The 18,480-nt window shown below is 38.4% G+C and overlaps 1 protein-coding gene across 1 annotated transcript in view; it reads right to left on the bottom strand.

The window, feature by feature from the left end:
• Positions 1-18,480, bottom strand: part of FAF1 (Fas associated factor 1) — a 618,418-nt gene that overhangs the window by 27,343 nt on the left and 572,595 nt on the right. The window contains exons 17-18 of the mRNA XM_037827260.1: positions 18,080-18,157; positions 6,194-6,409 (exon numbers count right to left, since the gene is read on the bottom strand). Of these exons, the coding sequence (XP_037683188.1) occupies positions 6,194-6,409; positions 18,080-18,157 (294 nt within the window). The remainder of the gene's footprint in view (positions 1-6,193; positions 6,410-18,079; positions 18,158-18,480) is intronic.

The raw sequence follows: 18,480 nt of genomic DNA, 5'->3' as shown, positions 1-18,480 counted from the left end.
ATTTTATAAATCATGCTTTGATTCTCCCACTGTGAAATGCCGGCATTGACTTTGATTATCTCTGTGATCCATTCCAAATATGAGATATTAAGACTTTATAAAGATATATATTCTTATATATAACTTCAGAATCTTAGAACATCTTAGATTAGATGCTCTAATCTTAGAGCTCTTCTTAGAGCATTTGGATACTTTTAACATAAATATTCATCATTTCTCCAAAGAAAGAATTCACTGTTGCTAGGCCTTTTTTAATTGTATGCCCTTCCCAACTCCTTTGCCTCTCTCTACTTAAGGCCAAGTAATTTGCCCAATGCCATGCTGCAGGTACTGAGGGAATGGGATTCAGACACAGGTCTGACTACTACCAAACATCTCTTTTCTGCTTCCATTCACCCAAAATTTCTCTGTACAAGCAGAGGTCTTCACTTCCTCTGTTATACCTTCTATTACAACTGCAGCTAAAATTACCTATCCCTTCTAATTATGGGTACAATTTGTATGGTGATTTGCTTTAAATTTGTGTTTTCACTAGAATGTGAACTCCTCTAGGTCAGTAACAATTTTTTTTTATTCCTATATCACTGGAGCCTGGTATGGAGACTAGCACAGAGTGACTGCTTGGCAAATGTTTTGCTATATGAAAGAAAAAATACATGAATGGAATGCAAATTAAACTACTTGTATTTCCTCGTGGTGGCAAATAAGATGTTCTGTGTTACCGATGAAGTCAAATGTCACCCAGCAGTAGCTTCTGGATACAGACCCTAAGTTCTACAAGGGTGAGAACCATGTCATTGTTTTTTCAACACTGTATTTCTAGTGCTCAGCTTGGTGCTTAGTGGATGGCTGACAAAAGTAAGGAGTCTGTATACCCTAAATTTCGAAAGTGTTTCCCCCAGTTCATTTAAATAAACCTTTACTGAAGACCTAATCTGTTAAAACCCTGTGAAGAGCTTGTTTATACTTGCTTTCCTGTTCTTTTAAGCATTATAGGGAGAAATAAAAAATTTTTAAGAGTTGTAGTTATAGAGGAAAAAGGGGAAAAAAAAAAAACTAGAAAGCTGAGGGAAAATATAAATACATTCATTACTTTGTTTTAGAATATAAAATGTTTGAATACCCGTTTTCTTGTTTTGGGGAGTTCACATCTATAGAACTGGAGGAGGAACTGTTCTTGGGGCAAGAACAGGGCTGTGTAATTGCATCAGAGGCCAGCAGTCCTGGAACCCACTAGCCATCCCCATACTTCTTTCCTAGTGCTCTCCAGTCATTTTATAAATAGAAAGACTTTACTTTCAAGTTGTAGGTGGAGTTCCTCTGAGTGATGTGGATAAGAGTATGCCAAAGAAGAAAAACAGGAGGAAGGAAGGTGGAGAGTTCTGGGATAAAGACCAAAAAAAAAAAAAAAAAAAAAAAAAGGAAGGAAGAATGGCATGAAGAGGAAGAGGAAGAGGATAAAAAGGATAAAATAGGATTGGAAAGAAGAAGTAGGGGAATGAGAAAGGAAGGAGAGAAGAGGGAAGACGAGAAAGTGGTACAAAGGAGGAAGGTTGGGGGATACTTACAGCCTCACATTGAGTGGCACTGGGGTCACTGTGAATCCAGAGGGTTCTGGGGGTGCTGGCAGAAGCCCAATTAATTGGACTCCAAGGCAGGGTGAGTAGTCGTGGAGTCAGTGTCATTCCTCAGCTTTTAAGACCCACCTACCTGACTCCAAGGACAATGCCCAATCAAGGTAAATGGGCCACTGATGTTCACATGGCTTTAACATGTCCAAAGAGGTAAAACTAAATGACTAAAGTTCTGGAAGTGAATACTATTCCTCCTCTTGGCAACCATTAGCAAAATGGAAAACAAACAACTCAATGTTCCTAGCAACTTGACCATCAGCTTTTCTGGAGAAGGCCTATGTGTAATGAATGCTATTTTGGCTGTCTTATAGTGCTCAGTTCATTGAAGTATATTCGTCAGACATTTAGTAAATAGTTGGACAGCTGGGAAATCTTAACATGAAATATTGTTTTGATTGGGGATGGGGGGTGGGTGAGGTGGCAAAGAGCATTTAACAGGTCCTCTGATGAGAAACCAGTCTGTTTTGTGGAGGAAAGGCCAAAGACACAATAAGACTCCTAGAGTTAAGTCTTATGTTATTTTGTTATTAAAGAGGCAAGGTCTTATGATGGGCTTTTTAACAGTCTTTAGTTTGGAAGTAATTTAAGATGACTTTTACAAATTAGATCCTAATCCTAGCAGACACAGATGGCTGTTACAGAATAGCCTTGCTAAAACACTAGTTATTTGACTTGAAAGAGCTTTAGAGAGGGATGAAGGGCCATTAACTCTCATCCCACACCCCTGGCTCTAGGAGGCCTAACAAGTCCTGGGTGGGCTTTCTGGGTTTAGGTTTGGAATCTGGGTGGCCTAGGGCTTATGTTCTCATTTGGAGCAGCTTCTCTAGTTCACTCTGGAACCAGAGACAGAGGGAAGCCTGAGGTCATTAATATTCAACAACAGTTACTGAATGCGTATGTGTGAGGCATCACGCTGGGAACCGCAGGGGAGATAGACATGAACATGATATGGACAGTCTCTGTAAATAATTATAGAACAATAGGAAAAGTGCTATGAGAGAGGAATGTACAAACTGCAGTGGGTACTTAGGCAGGGAGCAACTGCTTGGAAGAGGAGGGAGGGCTTTATAGAAGGGCTTACATTTGAGCTGGGCATTAAAAAGAAGAGTTCTAACAGGCCACTGGGGAGGGTAGATGATCAAGGAAGAGAGAACAGAATATACACAGCACAGAGGCATGAGAGACCCTTGTGTCTTCAGTGAATAATGAACAATTTCATGACACAGTAGTTCACATTTCCTGGTGATGGAAGTGATGAGAGACAGTATGTTAGGCTGCAAAGGTAGCTATGGACCAGACTGTATGGAGCTTTAGAAAATGTTTTCTTCTCTTAGGGCAGTAGGGAGCTACCAAACAGTTTTTAAGCAAGAAAGGGAATGGTGAGAGTGGGGTTTTGAAAAAAAATCAGCCTGTCGCAGATAATTCCAGGTTAACCAAGGATCATAAACGGATTTTTGATTGGTACTGGGGAGGTTTTTCTCCTAAAGGAATAAACTCTTCTGGTTAGACTGTTTGTCTGGGAAGTGGGCCAAGCTTGGTCTTAATTGGCCTTGTGATGGGGTGGAGGTTAAAATGGGGCCAGGCATGAAAGGAACTCTTGGGAACTGAATCATGGCCCTCACAAAAGACAAGTTCAAGTCTAACCCCCAGTCCTATGGGTGTGAACCCATTTGTAAACAGGACCTTTGAAGATGCTATTATTAGTTAAGGTGTGGCCAAACTGAATGAGGTCAGACCTTAATTCAATATGGCTGAAGTCCTTATAAGCAAAGGAAATTGGACTCAGAAGCAGAAGTCAGAAGTAGGAGAAGCCAGGTAGAGACACCATCACCGAAATGCTACAGAGTCTGGAGAAATCACGGACTTGCCAACATCTTGATTTTGGATTTGCAGCCTCCAAAACTCCAAACCAACAAATTCTTGTTGTTTAAGCCAACCAGTGTGTCGTATCTGTCATAGCAGCCCTGGCAAACTAAGACAGGGACATTGGGAGAAGAGACTGTTCATCAGACTGAAAATTCTTCTTTGGTAGTATAAAACAAAGGGTGAGTGATTGAAATCTAAATCAGGAGTAAATTTTCTCTAAGATTAAGTGACTTCTAATCCATGCTGACACTTAACATAATCTGCACTAAAGGCGCTGAAACCTAGAGCTTGGTCAGTAAAGCTCAAGGCAGGCATGTAGTAGGCTCAAAAAAGACCTCTTGCATTTCATTTCACAGTTCCTCTGCTTCTTTTCAGCAGCAACTTTCCATAACCCACATTTTTCCCTGTGAGAAGAGGTTGTTAATACTGATCTAAAACCTAGTTCCTTTTAAGAGATTCCCCTCCTCCTGCCCCCAAAATCAGGTGTAAGAATTAATTTGAAAGAGAATAAAAGCCAGGAAGGTCCTTAGATTCCATCTCTCCCAGTACTTTCATTTTATGGATGAGGCCCAGTCAAGAAGAGTGACTTAATTTAGCTCTAATTGTTAAGTTCTCCAAAGTGAGATGTTCAAGATAGAACATAAAGTATGAGAATCAAGCCAATTATGAACTCCCTGATAGTGGCTCTTTTCTAAATGTTCTGACATTCAGAGTTCAACTTCAGTTTCAGAATTCAAGGTAGTTTCTTACCTTTCTCTGTGGTCCACAGAGCATGCGCATGTATGTGTTCCTCTGTGCATGTTTGTGCACCTTATATATGAATAAAGGGGAAGAGCTTGGAGCAATAGGCAGGGCCAGTGAAAGAGAGGCCAATGGCCAGCACCTGGGGTCCTTTACAGTTGTCTGGGTTTAGACACATGTGGCAGAATCCTCATCCCACCCAAAGGGGATCTGTGGTTGCATGGAGGAACCAAAAATATGCCACTGTTTTTCATCTGCAAAAAACCCAAACCTCTATCTCTTTCTGGAAATCTGACATCCAGTGTAGGGACTAAGATGAGCCTTAACCAAATCCTTAATTTTGGTGTGGTAAGTGATGTTGAGGTTACTAGACTTCATGCTACTAGATCATAATGAATCACAGAATATCAAGGTTTACTATATATCTTAGAGGTAGCTAGTCCAAACCCCATCCCATCTAAAGCAGGAACACCATTCCCCATCACCACTCCCACCTCTCTTTCTGTCTCTCTCTCTATATAATGATGGGATATGTGTGTGTGTGTGTGTGTGTGTATGTGTGTGTGTATCCATTATTGCTGAAAAGAGACCGTTCAGTGGTGCTTGTTTATCTCCACCAATGAAGGGAAAATCAACTACCTCACAACACAAGATATTCTCTTCTAAAATTCTTTTATTAGGCTGAAATTTGCCTCCTGTAACTTTCAAGTCATTGGACCTACTTCTGCCCCTGGAGCCTCAGAAAGTCTTATCCCTCTTTTACAATGCAGGTTCAAGTGGCTCAAGTCAACAAACATGTTTCCCTTTGCTTTTCCTCAAATGACAGTTCCCTCACCTTCCTATCAGCACTCCTCTAGCCATGTTCCTATCTATTCAGGATTCCTGTTTCAGCTTGGAGCCTAAGGAGTCTTTCAGAGGTAGTTTATCTTAGTACAGAGTTGAATAGGACTATTAAAGTTATTCTGTTGTTGGGATTGTACCCCTAATAAAACTAGCTTTTTTTTTTGTTGTCAGTCACAACACATTAGTAACGTATATTCAACTTAATTCAACCATAACCTCTGCAAAAGCATTGTCTTTCCATCCCAACCTTGAGCAGTTGGTTTTCTAAACCTAATGCAAGAATCTCCCCCCACCCTCTCTCTCTCTCTCTCTCTCTCTCTCTCGCTCTCTCTATTTCTATAAAATTGCTCCAGGTTCCTTCTAGTCTATGGTTTCAGCATTTTAAGGTTTTCTTGAATCCTATTTTTCACAACCCATAAAACTGATAAAGTCTTCATATCAGTTACTGATAAATATGGTGAGTGATAAAGAATTATAGTAACCTCTTGGTTCCCTCCAGAGTTACAGCAGTCTTCTTGATTAACACTTTCTGGACACAACAATTTAATCAGCAATGAATCTTTTTACAGATCTACATCTCTTACTTTGCCCCAGAATACTATGAGAGACTATTGCATGACTTGTAGAAATACTATACACACAAATATAGGTCATCATTCCTGACTATGACATAAGCCAGTAAAATAAAAAAATCTTCTTGGTTTAGCATGACTCGTTCTTAGTGAATCTATAATTGTTCCTAAACCACCTTAGAAGAGCAGAGATTGGTCCTGATCTAATAGCACACAGTTCCCAAGGGAGGTATACAGAGATGAATGAGATCTTGGCAAAGCCTGTATGAATGCTGGCATAGGGGAAACAGCTAGGAAGGAAAAAAGATTTAGTACATAATTTCCTACATGGGCTACAGGGCACATGTCTGCTGGCCTGGGAAGCTATATCTCTCCAAAGACTAATGAAAGAATGGTGTACAGAACAAAGAAGCACTCCTGGGTATGCTCTTTTGTAGTAGCCTGCACCATTGGACTTTTCCTGGACTACTTGCCTAGCTCCAATGATGGGATGTCTCCCATCTGGACATATTTTCTAAGACAGGCCTAGGAACTTACGTCTCTCCTAGGAAAGGTGCTCAGTAACTTGAACTCGTCCCATGGAAATCCTTTGGAAGCTACAAAATCAAAGACAATTTGGAGCTTATTGCTGGCGAGGAAACGTCTCTCCAGGAATTCGCCACTGGGGGTCCGGATCCGCAGTTTGCTCACAGGCTCAGTGTTTTCTTCTTTTGGTTCTGGAGGCAGGGCTTGCTCTAAAGAAAGCCGGATAGCCTGAGGAGGGTAAAAAAGAAGTGTTAAACTGTGGAATGGATGGGACTGTGGGGTAGGGGTAGGGGTAACAGTAGGTAGAGGAGGGACAGGCTATAGAAAAAAGCTGCTTCTTTCTCGAAGCTCATCAAAAAGACTGTGCCTTTATAATTAAACAAGCTGAATGCCTGGACAATAGACTCATGTGTTTTTCATTTCTTAATATTAGCTCAATAGCAATTAATTAAAATAAATCCCACCTTGATAACACATTTTTAAATCAATAAGTAACTACATAGAAAAGAAAGGTAATTATTTTACTGACGGGCTTAGATATTTGTGATTGAGGAAATAGGTATCAAATACCCAATAGCTTTCTTTCTAGAATATGAAGTAAGGCTACTAGAAGCATTTAAAAATGATACACAAACATACACACACATAAATCTATATATTTATACTTATATTTGAGAAAACACACATTTCTCAGGTAGAAATTACTGAAGAGTCTGTAGGACACTGAATAATATAATGGCATCAAAACTGAATGGAAAGAAATTCAAATATCAGGTTTACAGGAGGTAGAAGAATTGGATCTTAATTCCAGCCTTGCCACTAACTTCCTGTGAGATTTTGCCAAGTATCAAAATGATAGATTTCTGGACCTGGAGAACAGACTAAACACTTCATTTTACAGGTGAGAACATGACTCAAACAGGTGAAGTAAATGCTGGGAGACCTCATGGCTCGATTTGGGCTTGACCCAGTTTCCCAGTTCTTAATGTACAGTACTACATTGGAAGGCTGGAAGATCTCTGATGTTCCTGCTCACATTGGAATCTATGGCAGAAATTCACAACAATCTTTTTTGTCCTTAGCACCCTGGGAGGTTTCTAAGTTTGTGAGCATGATATTAGCATGTTCTGCCTATCATCTTTGTAAACCAGTAGAGAGAAAATGGTAAATTAAAATTAAAATGTAACTTTAAAATGGGAAGTAGGCAGGAGGTGAAAAACTCTTGGTCTCACAAAGGAGCAAGATGTAAATGTAAAGTCAGACCCCACCGCACCCCCCACCCCGCAATGTCAAATGTTAATTTAGTTTACCTGCTTCCTGACTCCCTAAAGTGTTATCACTCTTGTGGCTATCTACAAAGTCCCATCCTATGATCCCCCTCCTCATATCACAAGACCCTGTTCCCAGGAGTATGCTCTCTCACCCTTAGGAATGTCTTTGTCTTAAACCTTTATAACTGGCTCGGCTGACCTCTTTAATTGCATGGTCAACTTCCCTGCGAGTGTGGTACCCGCCTGGCGTGAGAGAGCCGTCGTCATGATCTCTGCTGATTTCCGCTCCCTGTAGGTAAGCCCTGAATAAAAGTTCATGTCTTAGAAAATGCCCAGAGTCTTCTCTGGTCTTTCAACTGGCAAAGCCCTCACAGGCTGTGGCAATAAGCAAATGTTTTTCCCTCAACTAATTTACAACTATTCTAACATATGATATTTGATATCATAAATATAAAAGTAAGAGCAATTGGGACTTATGTCCTCTAAAACCTCAACAACAATTTTCAAAGTTGATTTCACTCTTCTAACTGGGAGAAAAACATAAAAAACTCTCTATTATTTGACCCTTGGGTAAAAGGGGAAATATATATCAAAACTGCAGAATACCTAGAAAACAATGATTGTTAAAACACTTCATATCAGAATCTATGGGATACAACTAAAGCAGTGCTCAGAGGAAATTCATAGCCTTAAAATTCTTATATCATTAAAAATGAAAGAATAGGAGAGAGGATTGTGGGAAGATAGTGGAGTAGGAAGCTCCAGGTATCAGTCCCTCTGCCAAAACAACTACCGAACTGGCAGGAACTCTCTGAATCAACATTTTAAAATTCCAGAGTCTAGTGGAACTCTGTGCAACACCCAGGCAAGAGCTGGAAGAAGGGATGAGTAAATTGTGCTAAATACCGGTGAATTTCACCCTCCCTGCAGCTGCTACCACTCCCCATCCCCCAGTCTCATGCACAGCAGGCAGCAATAGTAAGTGCAGCCTGGGCTCCTAGTGCAGCTTGCCGGTGCCAGGTTGTGATATAAGGACCTAGTCTTCCAAACTCCATGGGTGTGTGGTCTGATTGCTGATCACTGCTTTTGATCAGCTACTTCCAATCACTGGGGTCTGGCTCTGAAAGCAGTCATTATTCCAACCCCCTCAGGCAAAAGTGGCAGAAGAATCTTAAAGACAGTATCCTTCCTCAAACTATGGAAAACAGTTAAAGGGCTGCTATAACTGGGCAAGTGCTAAATCAAGAAAACCCACCATCAAAAGCCATGGGAGGGGGAGCCTGAGAAGATGGTGGCATACAGAGGAGTGGAAGTTAGTTAGTCACCCTGGAGCAACTAATAAACAACTAGGAACAACTAGTAAATGATCTGGAATAACGGCCGGGGGACAACCATGACTGTTCACACATCTACACCAACCTGGATTTGGAGGAATGCCTGAGACCACAGTGTGGAATCTGTGAGTAGAAACTGCAGTCCTGAGCCGGGAGTCCCCTCCCCCCACAGCAGCCTGAACGGCAAAGCCTTGCTGTGATAAAGAGCAGCACTTTCTGAACAAGTGAACATACCTCAGTCCAGCTCCAACTGGGGTTTTAATTGTCAAATGTGGACTTCTCAATACAAGCTACAAATCCCCAACAAACAGACAGAGGCTTTTAGTGATGACTGACCTTAAAGAGCCAGGGGACTTCTCTGCCCTGGGAGGGGGAGCTCAGAGGACTGGGTGCTATCTCTGGCCGACAGGTGAAACTGGGGGCTGTGGACTGGCCTGGAAAGGGGAGCTTTCTGTCTCTTTTCCTCTCTCTGAACCTGAGTGGCTCAGTGGAGAAAGCCTCAGCCATTTTCAGTTCACAGCGCTCTGACCCAGACAAGGGTGGAGACAACAGAATCAGAGAGACAAAGAACCTATTTAAATGCCGACGAAAACTCCCTGAGGAGTGTATCTTCCCTTAGAGGAAGGAGGTGGTGCTCAGCTCTACTACCCGGCTTCCATTCAGAACAAGACCCCAGAGCCTGGGGGAAAGCAGCCAAAACAGAAACTAAGGAGGCCACACCTCCTTACACCAGTCAGGAGCTACAGGCTGACAGGCGCTACCTGCTGGGCAGGTTAGAAAAGGCACAGCGGCTTGAGTCCTCACAGGGTGTGTCAATCTTCTAAGACACACCCTCAAGGAAACCTGATACTGAATATTTCCCCCTTCTGGAACCTGAGCCCATTCTGGTCTGGGCAAACCTGATTGGGGTAACCAAGGAAACCAGATGCCTAAACAACAGAAAACTACAACCTACAATAAGAAAAATGAAGTTACGGACCAGTCAAAGGAACAAACTTCAACTTCAACTGAGATACAGGAATTGAAACAACTAATGCTAAATCAATTCAAAAAGTTTAGGGAAGATATGGCAAAAGAGATGAAGCCTATAAAGAAAACACTTCAGTGTACATAAGGTAGAAATCGAAAGTTTGAAAAAACAACTAGCAGAATCTATGGAAATGAAAGGCACAACACATGAGATGGAAGACACAACGGAGACATACAACAGCAGATCTCAAGAGGCAGAAGACTATAATGAAGACTAGGTTACATACATTATCAGACCTGGAAGAGGTTGTACTGGCCAGATAGTCCTACACTATCATTTTTTCATATGAGGAAATCACCTAGAAATGGAGATATGAGAAATACTGCTCAAAGACCAGAAGAATAGGAAGTTTAATTAGTCACTTTTGATTTTTAAAATTTTTTGATAGCATGAATGGAAGTTTATGTAATATTGGTGTTTGTGGTCAGCAATGAGATTCAGCTGAATATTTCCAAATATTAAGCTACTTTAGTGACACTGTCATATATTAACAACCCAATGAATGGATGCCCCATGTATATCAAAATTAAATTTCAGTTGTAGTATGTTTATTATAGTTTTCATCACACAATAAACTAACAAATTAACTGAAATAATGCAAGTGAAAGTGCTTAGTATGGTGATAGGCACATAGTAGGTACTCAATAAATGCTAAAAGAATTTGAATCTCATGACCTTTATTTCTAGTAAGCAAGAACTAACCATCCTGACTCGCCTTCCTCTGAGTACTTACTCCTTCCAGCACCAACTGTTAAGATTAACTTTCCACATGTGTCCCTTAAGGGCAAATAATAATTCCTTATAGGAGTATACTACATGCATGGATTAGATTTATCTATATTTTCTAAACTATTAATGGGATAATTTGGCTATTTCTCTTTTACACTGAAATTAGATTTTAATGTCTGTGAGATGAAAAAACATATTCCTGATTATGAAAGTAATGTAAGAAATCTATTTTCATTGCAAAAAATAGATGAAATGTTAAGGAAAACATGAAAATGGATTTGTAGATCCACCAACAAGAGACAGCTACTACTATTATTTTGGAGAGTTTACATCCATTAATTTTTCTATGTATATTTTATATAAATACATATTTTTATTTTTAACTTTTTAAAAATAAATTTAGATTAGTGTTGTATTGCATAGAGCTTTATCTTTTTTTGGTTCCAAGTAATGTATTCTGTAATTGTTTTTAGGTTTTTATTAAGGTGTAACATACATATGAACAAGTGTACAAATCTTACTGCTTGATAAATTTTTAGAAAGTGAACATACCTGGGTAACCAGCACCTTGATCAAGCATCTCAGAAGTCCTCTGTCCCTTTCCTAGGAACTCCCCTCAAAGCTAACCACTATCCTGAGTTCTAACACTGCAGTGTTAGAAATCTGAATCTTTAAATTAAATATAATGTTATGGTTAGGAATCCAGGCTTTGGGGGATGACAGACATTGGTTTACTTCCTGGCCCTAAGGCAAATGGCAATCTTTATGAACTTCAGTTTCCTCATGTAAGAAATAGGGCTGATAAAAGCTTCCTCGCAAGGGTCTTGTATAAAATGCAGTAATGATTATAAAACACTTAGCAAGTGATGATACATGATAAACACTCAATTAATAAAAATGCCTAGCACCAAATTTCACACTGTACCTAACGCTGTGCTCAACAGAACACAGTCATCGTTGGTATTATCATCATCATTATGATTATTCCCTTTGCACCTAGTTTAAATCAGAATTTAATATGATATTTCCTTGTTTCTCCTCCTGTTCTCCCTTTAATCCACCTGTCTGCTTGCTTTCTATTTTGACATTTCCCTGCATGGTATAACAACAGATGCTACATTATTGTCTGAACTCAACCAATTACATTACAGAAGAATAAACAACAGTAGCTCATTACCCCATTCATCGTGCAGGCAATGTCTGCTCCTCAGTGTACCCAGTCTCCAGGGTTTTTCCCCAGCATGAAAACAGACCTCAGATATCCCACACCAGTGGACCAATGTGGAAAACAATGAAGAGATGTTAGGTAAGTTGGCAACCTTGTGACTGAAATACCCAACAGTTTTACTGGCAAAAAGAAGAAAAATAGCTCAATTTCAAATATACTGGCTAAAAGCAAAGGCCTCGTGTAAGCAAACACTGTTGTAAAACAATAGTAAAAAGGACACCTACATTCGAACAGCAGCCATAGTAAACACCACTGTTAAACTCCACTTTGGTTTGCTCAACAAATACAGTTCTTTGTTTGCATTATTTTAGGAAAGAAGGAAACGTGGTATAAGTTGGAAATACTGACTGATCCGGAACTTTTATTGCCAAAAAAATCTGAACATTCAAAGCATTCACATCTTGGGGGATAAGAAGTGCAGACATTTTTAAAAGTGAAATTAGGCACTAAAGATAGACACCAAGAAAAGACTGTTTATACACAATTACATTTTTTAAAAAGAAAGGAAAATATATACTCTTTTAAAGGATATTTACAATAATCTGTTATAATAACAATCAAAGAGTAGCTTAAAATGTTCACAAACAGATTGGGGTGATGAATGCACAACTATAGGATGGTACTGTGAACAGCTGATTGTACATCATGGATGATTGTACGGTATGTGAATATATCTCAATAAAACTGAATTAAAAAAAAGACTAGCTTAATTTACACACAGACACACACATATACATAAATACATGCATACATATATTATCCTCTAAAGGCTTCAGTGAGTACCTACAAAATAATAGTTTACAGCTGGCTGAAGCATAGCACTAAACAGGCTAAAGCCAACATTTCATTAATTCATTTCATGAATTCTTAACTGAGCATCTTTTAGGAGCCAGACATCATTCTAGATGATGGGAAAATAGCAGTGAACAAAACAGATAAAAATTTACATTTTACTAGAGTGGGGAGAAAGACAACAAACACACATGCAGGAAGATACATAGTTTGTCAAATAGTGGTAAGTATTATGGAAGAAAAAGTAGGGAGTGCTGGTAGAAGAGAGGGAGGGGATGTAATTTTAAATAGAATGGCCAAGCAGGCTCCAGTAAGCAAAAGCCTAAAGGAGAGAGGGAGCCACATGGACATTTGGATGTGGGAGAAGCATTATAGTCAGAAGTAACAGTAAATACCAAGGCCCTAGTACCTGGTTTGAAAGAGGAACAGCAAGGCAGCCAATGTGCCTGGAGCAGAATGAGCAAGGAAAGGAGTATGAATTGAAGTTAGAGAGAAAACAAAGAAGAGGGGTAATTAGACCATATGTGATCTAGAAGAAATCACTTTAATGACTTTTTCTCATTTTTTATTAAGGTATAATTGACATACAGTAAAATCCACCTTGTAAAATGTCTAGTTTTGTGAGTTTTGACAAATGCACACTGTTGTATAACCACCAAACCCCTCACCCCCCCAATTTCCCCAGCCCTCCATCTCCAGCCTCTGGCAACCTCTGATTTGTTTTTTTGTCCCTAGTTTTGCCTTTTCCATAATGCTATACAAATGTAATCATAAATGTCATATAAATAAATGGCTTCCTTCATTTACCATAATGCATTTGAGATTCATGCTTGTTGTTAAATGTTTGTTCTTTTTTAATGCTGAGTAGTATGCCATTGTATGGACTTACCACAGTTTGATCTTCCCTTCTCCCATTGAGGGCAAGTACCAAAGCTTCTAATTCCATGTTCTTCTGTTCCCTTACTTAATGGCCTTTACTATTACTTAAAATTTTCTACTTGAGGAGGCACCAAGGTTTAAATGTAAAATGAAACCACGTTGTGTAGATAGGCAAAAAAGGTAACATTTTGCTTTTTTGCCTGAGGGAGCCAGCAGCAAAAGGATAGTAGCTTTGTGCTCATTCTCTCCACCCACAATTCTCCAAACTTGGCCCTTTTTGCCTTAGCTCTAACTACTGGACTGTGCTCTAAATTTGTTCATTTAATGTGTCTTGAGAAAGCCCTTGCCTTTTTTTGTTCCTTACACAGCCCATGTCCTTCCCTTCCCTGCCGATCCATCCATCCATCCATCCATTCAAAATGGTTTTCTACTACAACTTTGACCATCAAAGTCCTATCAATCCTTCAAAGGCCTCTTCCCTTTCTGAAGTCTTTCTTGGTACCTTCCTAGTGAAAAATTATCTCCTTCCTCCAAATATCTATAGTACTTTTCATGACTTTAATGGCTTTTATAATGTATAATATTTTGTCCTATAGTTATTTTATAGTCATCTACCCTCTCATATTAGACAATGAGCTCCTTGAGGGCAAGGAGCATGTCTTATATATATTATATAGTATCCACAGTACCTGATTTAGTGATGTGCACTAAAAGGAGATGAATAAATATCTGCTAAATATTGACAGAATAAAAGACCTGGAGGAGTTAAAATCCTCTACTTACCAAAAACTCGGAGGCAAAAGACAATTCAGGAAGAACTGCTTGAGGGATATGTGCTTTCACATTTCTCTCAGTACTATAAATTCTATCCTTTAAGCTAGACTACAAGAAAAATGCATTATTGGGCCTTCACAGAGATGCTTTTACTAAATTTTGCTTTGTCCTTATGACTTTGAATTATATAAAGACTGTTATAAGAAACTATTGTACATGACTTGCTATTGCAGCTAATGGATATAATTTAGGATAGTATACAGCTGCCTCTTGAAGGGAAACCACAGGAAACACAGTTCTAAGGCTTCAGTGCTAGAAAAATGTGGGCACCGCCTGAGAGACTGGCCTCTTTTTGATGCTACAGATAAAGTAAAATTTGTAAGCAATCATATTGTCCTTTGTTTTGGCTCAGGGGAAACAAAGAACAAATTCTGTGGCACATCTAGAGCAATTGTACAGAACCCTATGACATGCATTTGGTGTCTGTGCTGGATTATCTGGTATTGAGGTGTTAGTCTTACCTTTGGCTTTATCTTCCTTTATTTCTCCTATACCATGATTCCTATATTCTTTTCTTTATTTTTTAGTCTTATTGAATTGCATGTTTTTAATGTAAGTTACTTGAAACTGACATTGGAAAGAATAAGTAAATGCATAAATTAGTAAAATAGGTGATATCTCTGTTATCATTTCTTTATTTTCCTTCAGAATAGTCTTATAGCTTTTCTCCTTATCCTCACTAAGGACCAGATCAATATTCCTTCCTAGATTTTACTGATTTTACCCCAACACATAGTTACCACATGGCAAAACCACTAAGGAATTTCCCTGTGACCAAGGTGATTTGACTATTTAATACTTCACTTTTCTAAAGGATCTTGAAATACTGGCGATAATAAAAATAACAAAACCACTCTTCTTTCTCAATGCAATTATGTGAGTTGGGATTTCTGGTCACAAAGGGAGGCACTGTTATTGTGAAAAGTCAAGCGAACTGGCTTCTGGTGCAGATTATATGTCCAACCAGTTTTGGTGACCATAGGCAAACTGTAAAATATCTTTGGGTCTCAGTTTTTTCAGAAGTGCACAATACCATCTTTTCCCAAAGAATGGTTTGTGGTACACTAGCATGATAAAATATGTTGACTGGTACTCCAAGAAAAAAAGAGTTAAATAAGTTTGGATAATACTTGATTAAATTAAGTATATACTGTGTGACCATGTGATTGTGAAAACTTTGTGGCTCCCTATCCCTTTATCCAGTGTATGGACAGATGAATAGAAAAATGATGGCAAAAAGTGAATGAATAATAGGGAGGGATGGGGTGAAGGGGATGTTTTGGGTGCTCTTTTTTACTTTAACTTTTATTCTTATTTTTTGTGTGTGTGTGGCAATGAAAATGCTCAAAAATTGATTGTGGTGATGAATGCACAACTCTATAATGGTACTGTGAACAACTGATCATATACCATGGATGATTGTATGGTATATGAATAAATATCAGTAAAATCGAATTTAAAAAAAAGGAAATTTCTAACTTTGTAGCTTGTTTAAATGGTCAATGAGTAAGCATATGTAAAGCAGCTTAAAGAGTGCTAGATACACAGAAAAACCTCAACAAAATATTTTCTACCTTCCATATTGAGAGTCCTCAGAGTGCAGTGACTATAAGACAGGTGTAATATCTTATACATATGTGATAGGCACTCAATAAGTGTCTGAACATGAATGAACTTTAATTTCTAAGCAGTGAAATTTTATACATATTTCAAGACCTGGTTCAAATATCACTTCTTCCACACTATTGTCTTATTCTCAAATCTCTAAAAAGAATTTTTTTTGTCTCTGAACTCCCTAAGTAATTTGCTTTTACTTTTACTTCTTCTATGTCATTTAGCACGGTTTTTCTGATTTTCTGTTACATGTATATATGTTGGATTTTCCCTAAAGATATAATCTCACAGGCAGAGAACATATTATCATCCTTTATTTCTCTTGCAGTGCTCAGCAGAGTGTCTTGTTTAAAAAACATTTGTTAAAGAAGTGAAAGAGGTGGTGTTCTGTGACCAAGAATGATGACTGATAAGAGTTTTGCTTAGCCCGAGTTAGAGTCCTTCAGGCCTTTTCATCACTTGCTATATGGCTTCCTCTTTTTATAAGCAAATGTTGTCATTAACCCCAATTCTAGAAAAAAGGTCTAAAAGTTCTTTTCTGTGAAGCCATCCTAGCAAGTCATTTGACATCCCTTCTCTTTGTTCCCAATGTAGCTTAGGCAAACCTCTGTTGTAACTCTCATATATCGTAGCGTAGTTCTATTTCTATTTGTTGAATAAGTGAAAGAGGAGGTGTTCTGTGACCAAGAGTGATGACTGATAAGAGGGCAGGACCAACATCTGCATCCCTAGTCCCAAACAGATTTTGGGCAGATAAGTATAATAAGTACTCAAAAACTTTTTGAAAAAATGAATGAATGAAAAATTCTCTATATTAGCATGGACATAACATGAACTAAGGGGGAGAAAAATCAGCAAGCTAAATGGATTTTCCATATTTACAGGCTGAATGCATGATGCTGCAAAAATAAATCACAGTGTTTTTTGGTGGGTTAAGTGAAGGCTGGATGGGGAAAGGGATGCAGAAAAAATAGTCTCTAAATTTTTGGATAGTACCCAGGAAGGATATTAAGCAACAAAAGGACAAAAGAATTGAAAAGTATAGAAACCTTGACTCTAGTACAAGGTCAAGTTTTCTAAGAGTTCTATACAACAGATCAGGAATAATTCTCTTAAGAAAAGGTTAAAAGAGTCTGAAATAAGGGAAAGAAATGTTACAAAAATATTAACAGTCTCAATATCAAACAGTATAAATACAACCCATGTTTTGAATAAATTTTCTAATCCTCAAAAAGTTAAACACAGAATTACCATATGATCTGACAATCTCACTTCTAGGTATACAACCAAAAGAACTGAAAGCAGGGACTCAGACAGATATTTGTATACCTGTGTTCATAACAGTATTGTTCACAACAACCAAAAGGTAGAACAACCCAAATGTCCATCAGCAGATGAAATGATAAACAAAATGTGGTATATACATACAATGAAATATTATTCAGTCTTAAAAATGAAGTGATACATGCCACTATATGGATGAACCTTGAAGACATGTTGAGTGAAGTAATCAAATACAAAGGGACAGATATTATAGGGAAAATGGGAGAGGGTTAATACATAATGGGGGTAGGATTTCTGTTTGGGGTAATGGGAAAGTTCTGGTAATGGATGAAGATAGCACAACACTGTTGATGTGCTTAATCCCACTGAATGCTATGCTTGGGAATGGTTGAGATGGGAAAATTTATGTTGTATAAACTTTTCTACAAATTTTAAAAACAGAAAAGGAGCAACTAAAGAGACAATGACAATTAAATGCAACTGGTGATCTTGGACTGAAACTAATAATGGAGGAGAAAAGTCCCAAAAGGTCATTATTGGGACATATGAAAAAACCAGAATATAGATTGTAAATTTTATATCAATGTTAAATTCTTGAACTTGATAACTGTACTTAAAGTGGTTATGGAAGAGAATATCCTGTTATTAGGAAATGTACAAGGAAGTATTAAGTGTTCAAGGAACGTAATGTACACAAATTACTTTCAAATATGTAGAAAATAGATTGAATAATATGGCACATGTGGCAAAATAATAAAATTAGTGGATCTGAATATCTGGGTGGAGGGTAGGCTGGAGTCCTCTGTATGGTTTTGTATTATTTTTGTAACTATCCTGTATCTTTGAAATTATTTCAAAATAAAAAGTTTAGGGGAAAATAAATAAATAAAAATTATGCCCTACCTCACGTTCCTCTTCTTGCTCTTTGCGAATCTGCTCCAAACGAAACTGTTCTGCCATCTCTCTCTCATGAGCTTCCCTCTATTGATAAAATAGAAAGTGATCTGGTTACAGTCAAAGAAAGGGCTTATTCCCAGCATGGCCCAGACATACATTTTGGTGATGGAAGTGTTTCTCTCCAGGAAAAAAAATGGAAATAAAAGCAACAACAAACCATAGCTATTTGATCATGTTGAGTTCCTAGTCAAACACATTTGATGGTTCTGGGTAGGAGAGTATTCCAGATTCTTTATGATCATTCTCTGGCCTTCCTTTTGGCCTTTTTCTGCTATCTTTCCTGTACTCAAATCTCATGCTGCAATCACAATATCCTCTATAGTGCCTCATGTTTTCTAGCCCCTTAC

This window comes from Choloepus didactylus, chromosome 2 (genome assembly GCF_015220235.1).
Source record: "Choloepus didactylus isolate mChoDid1 chromosome 2, mChoDid1.pri, whole genome shotgun sequence".
NCBI classification, from domain to species: Eukaryota; Metazoa; Chordata; class Mammalia; order Pilosa; family Megalonychidae; genus Choloepus; species Choloepus didactylus.
This window is presented reverse-complemented; position numbering and strand designations above follow the sequence as displayed.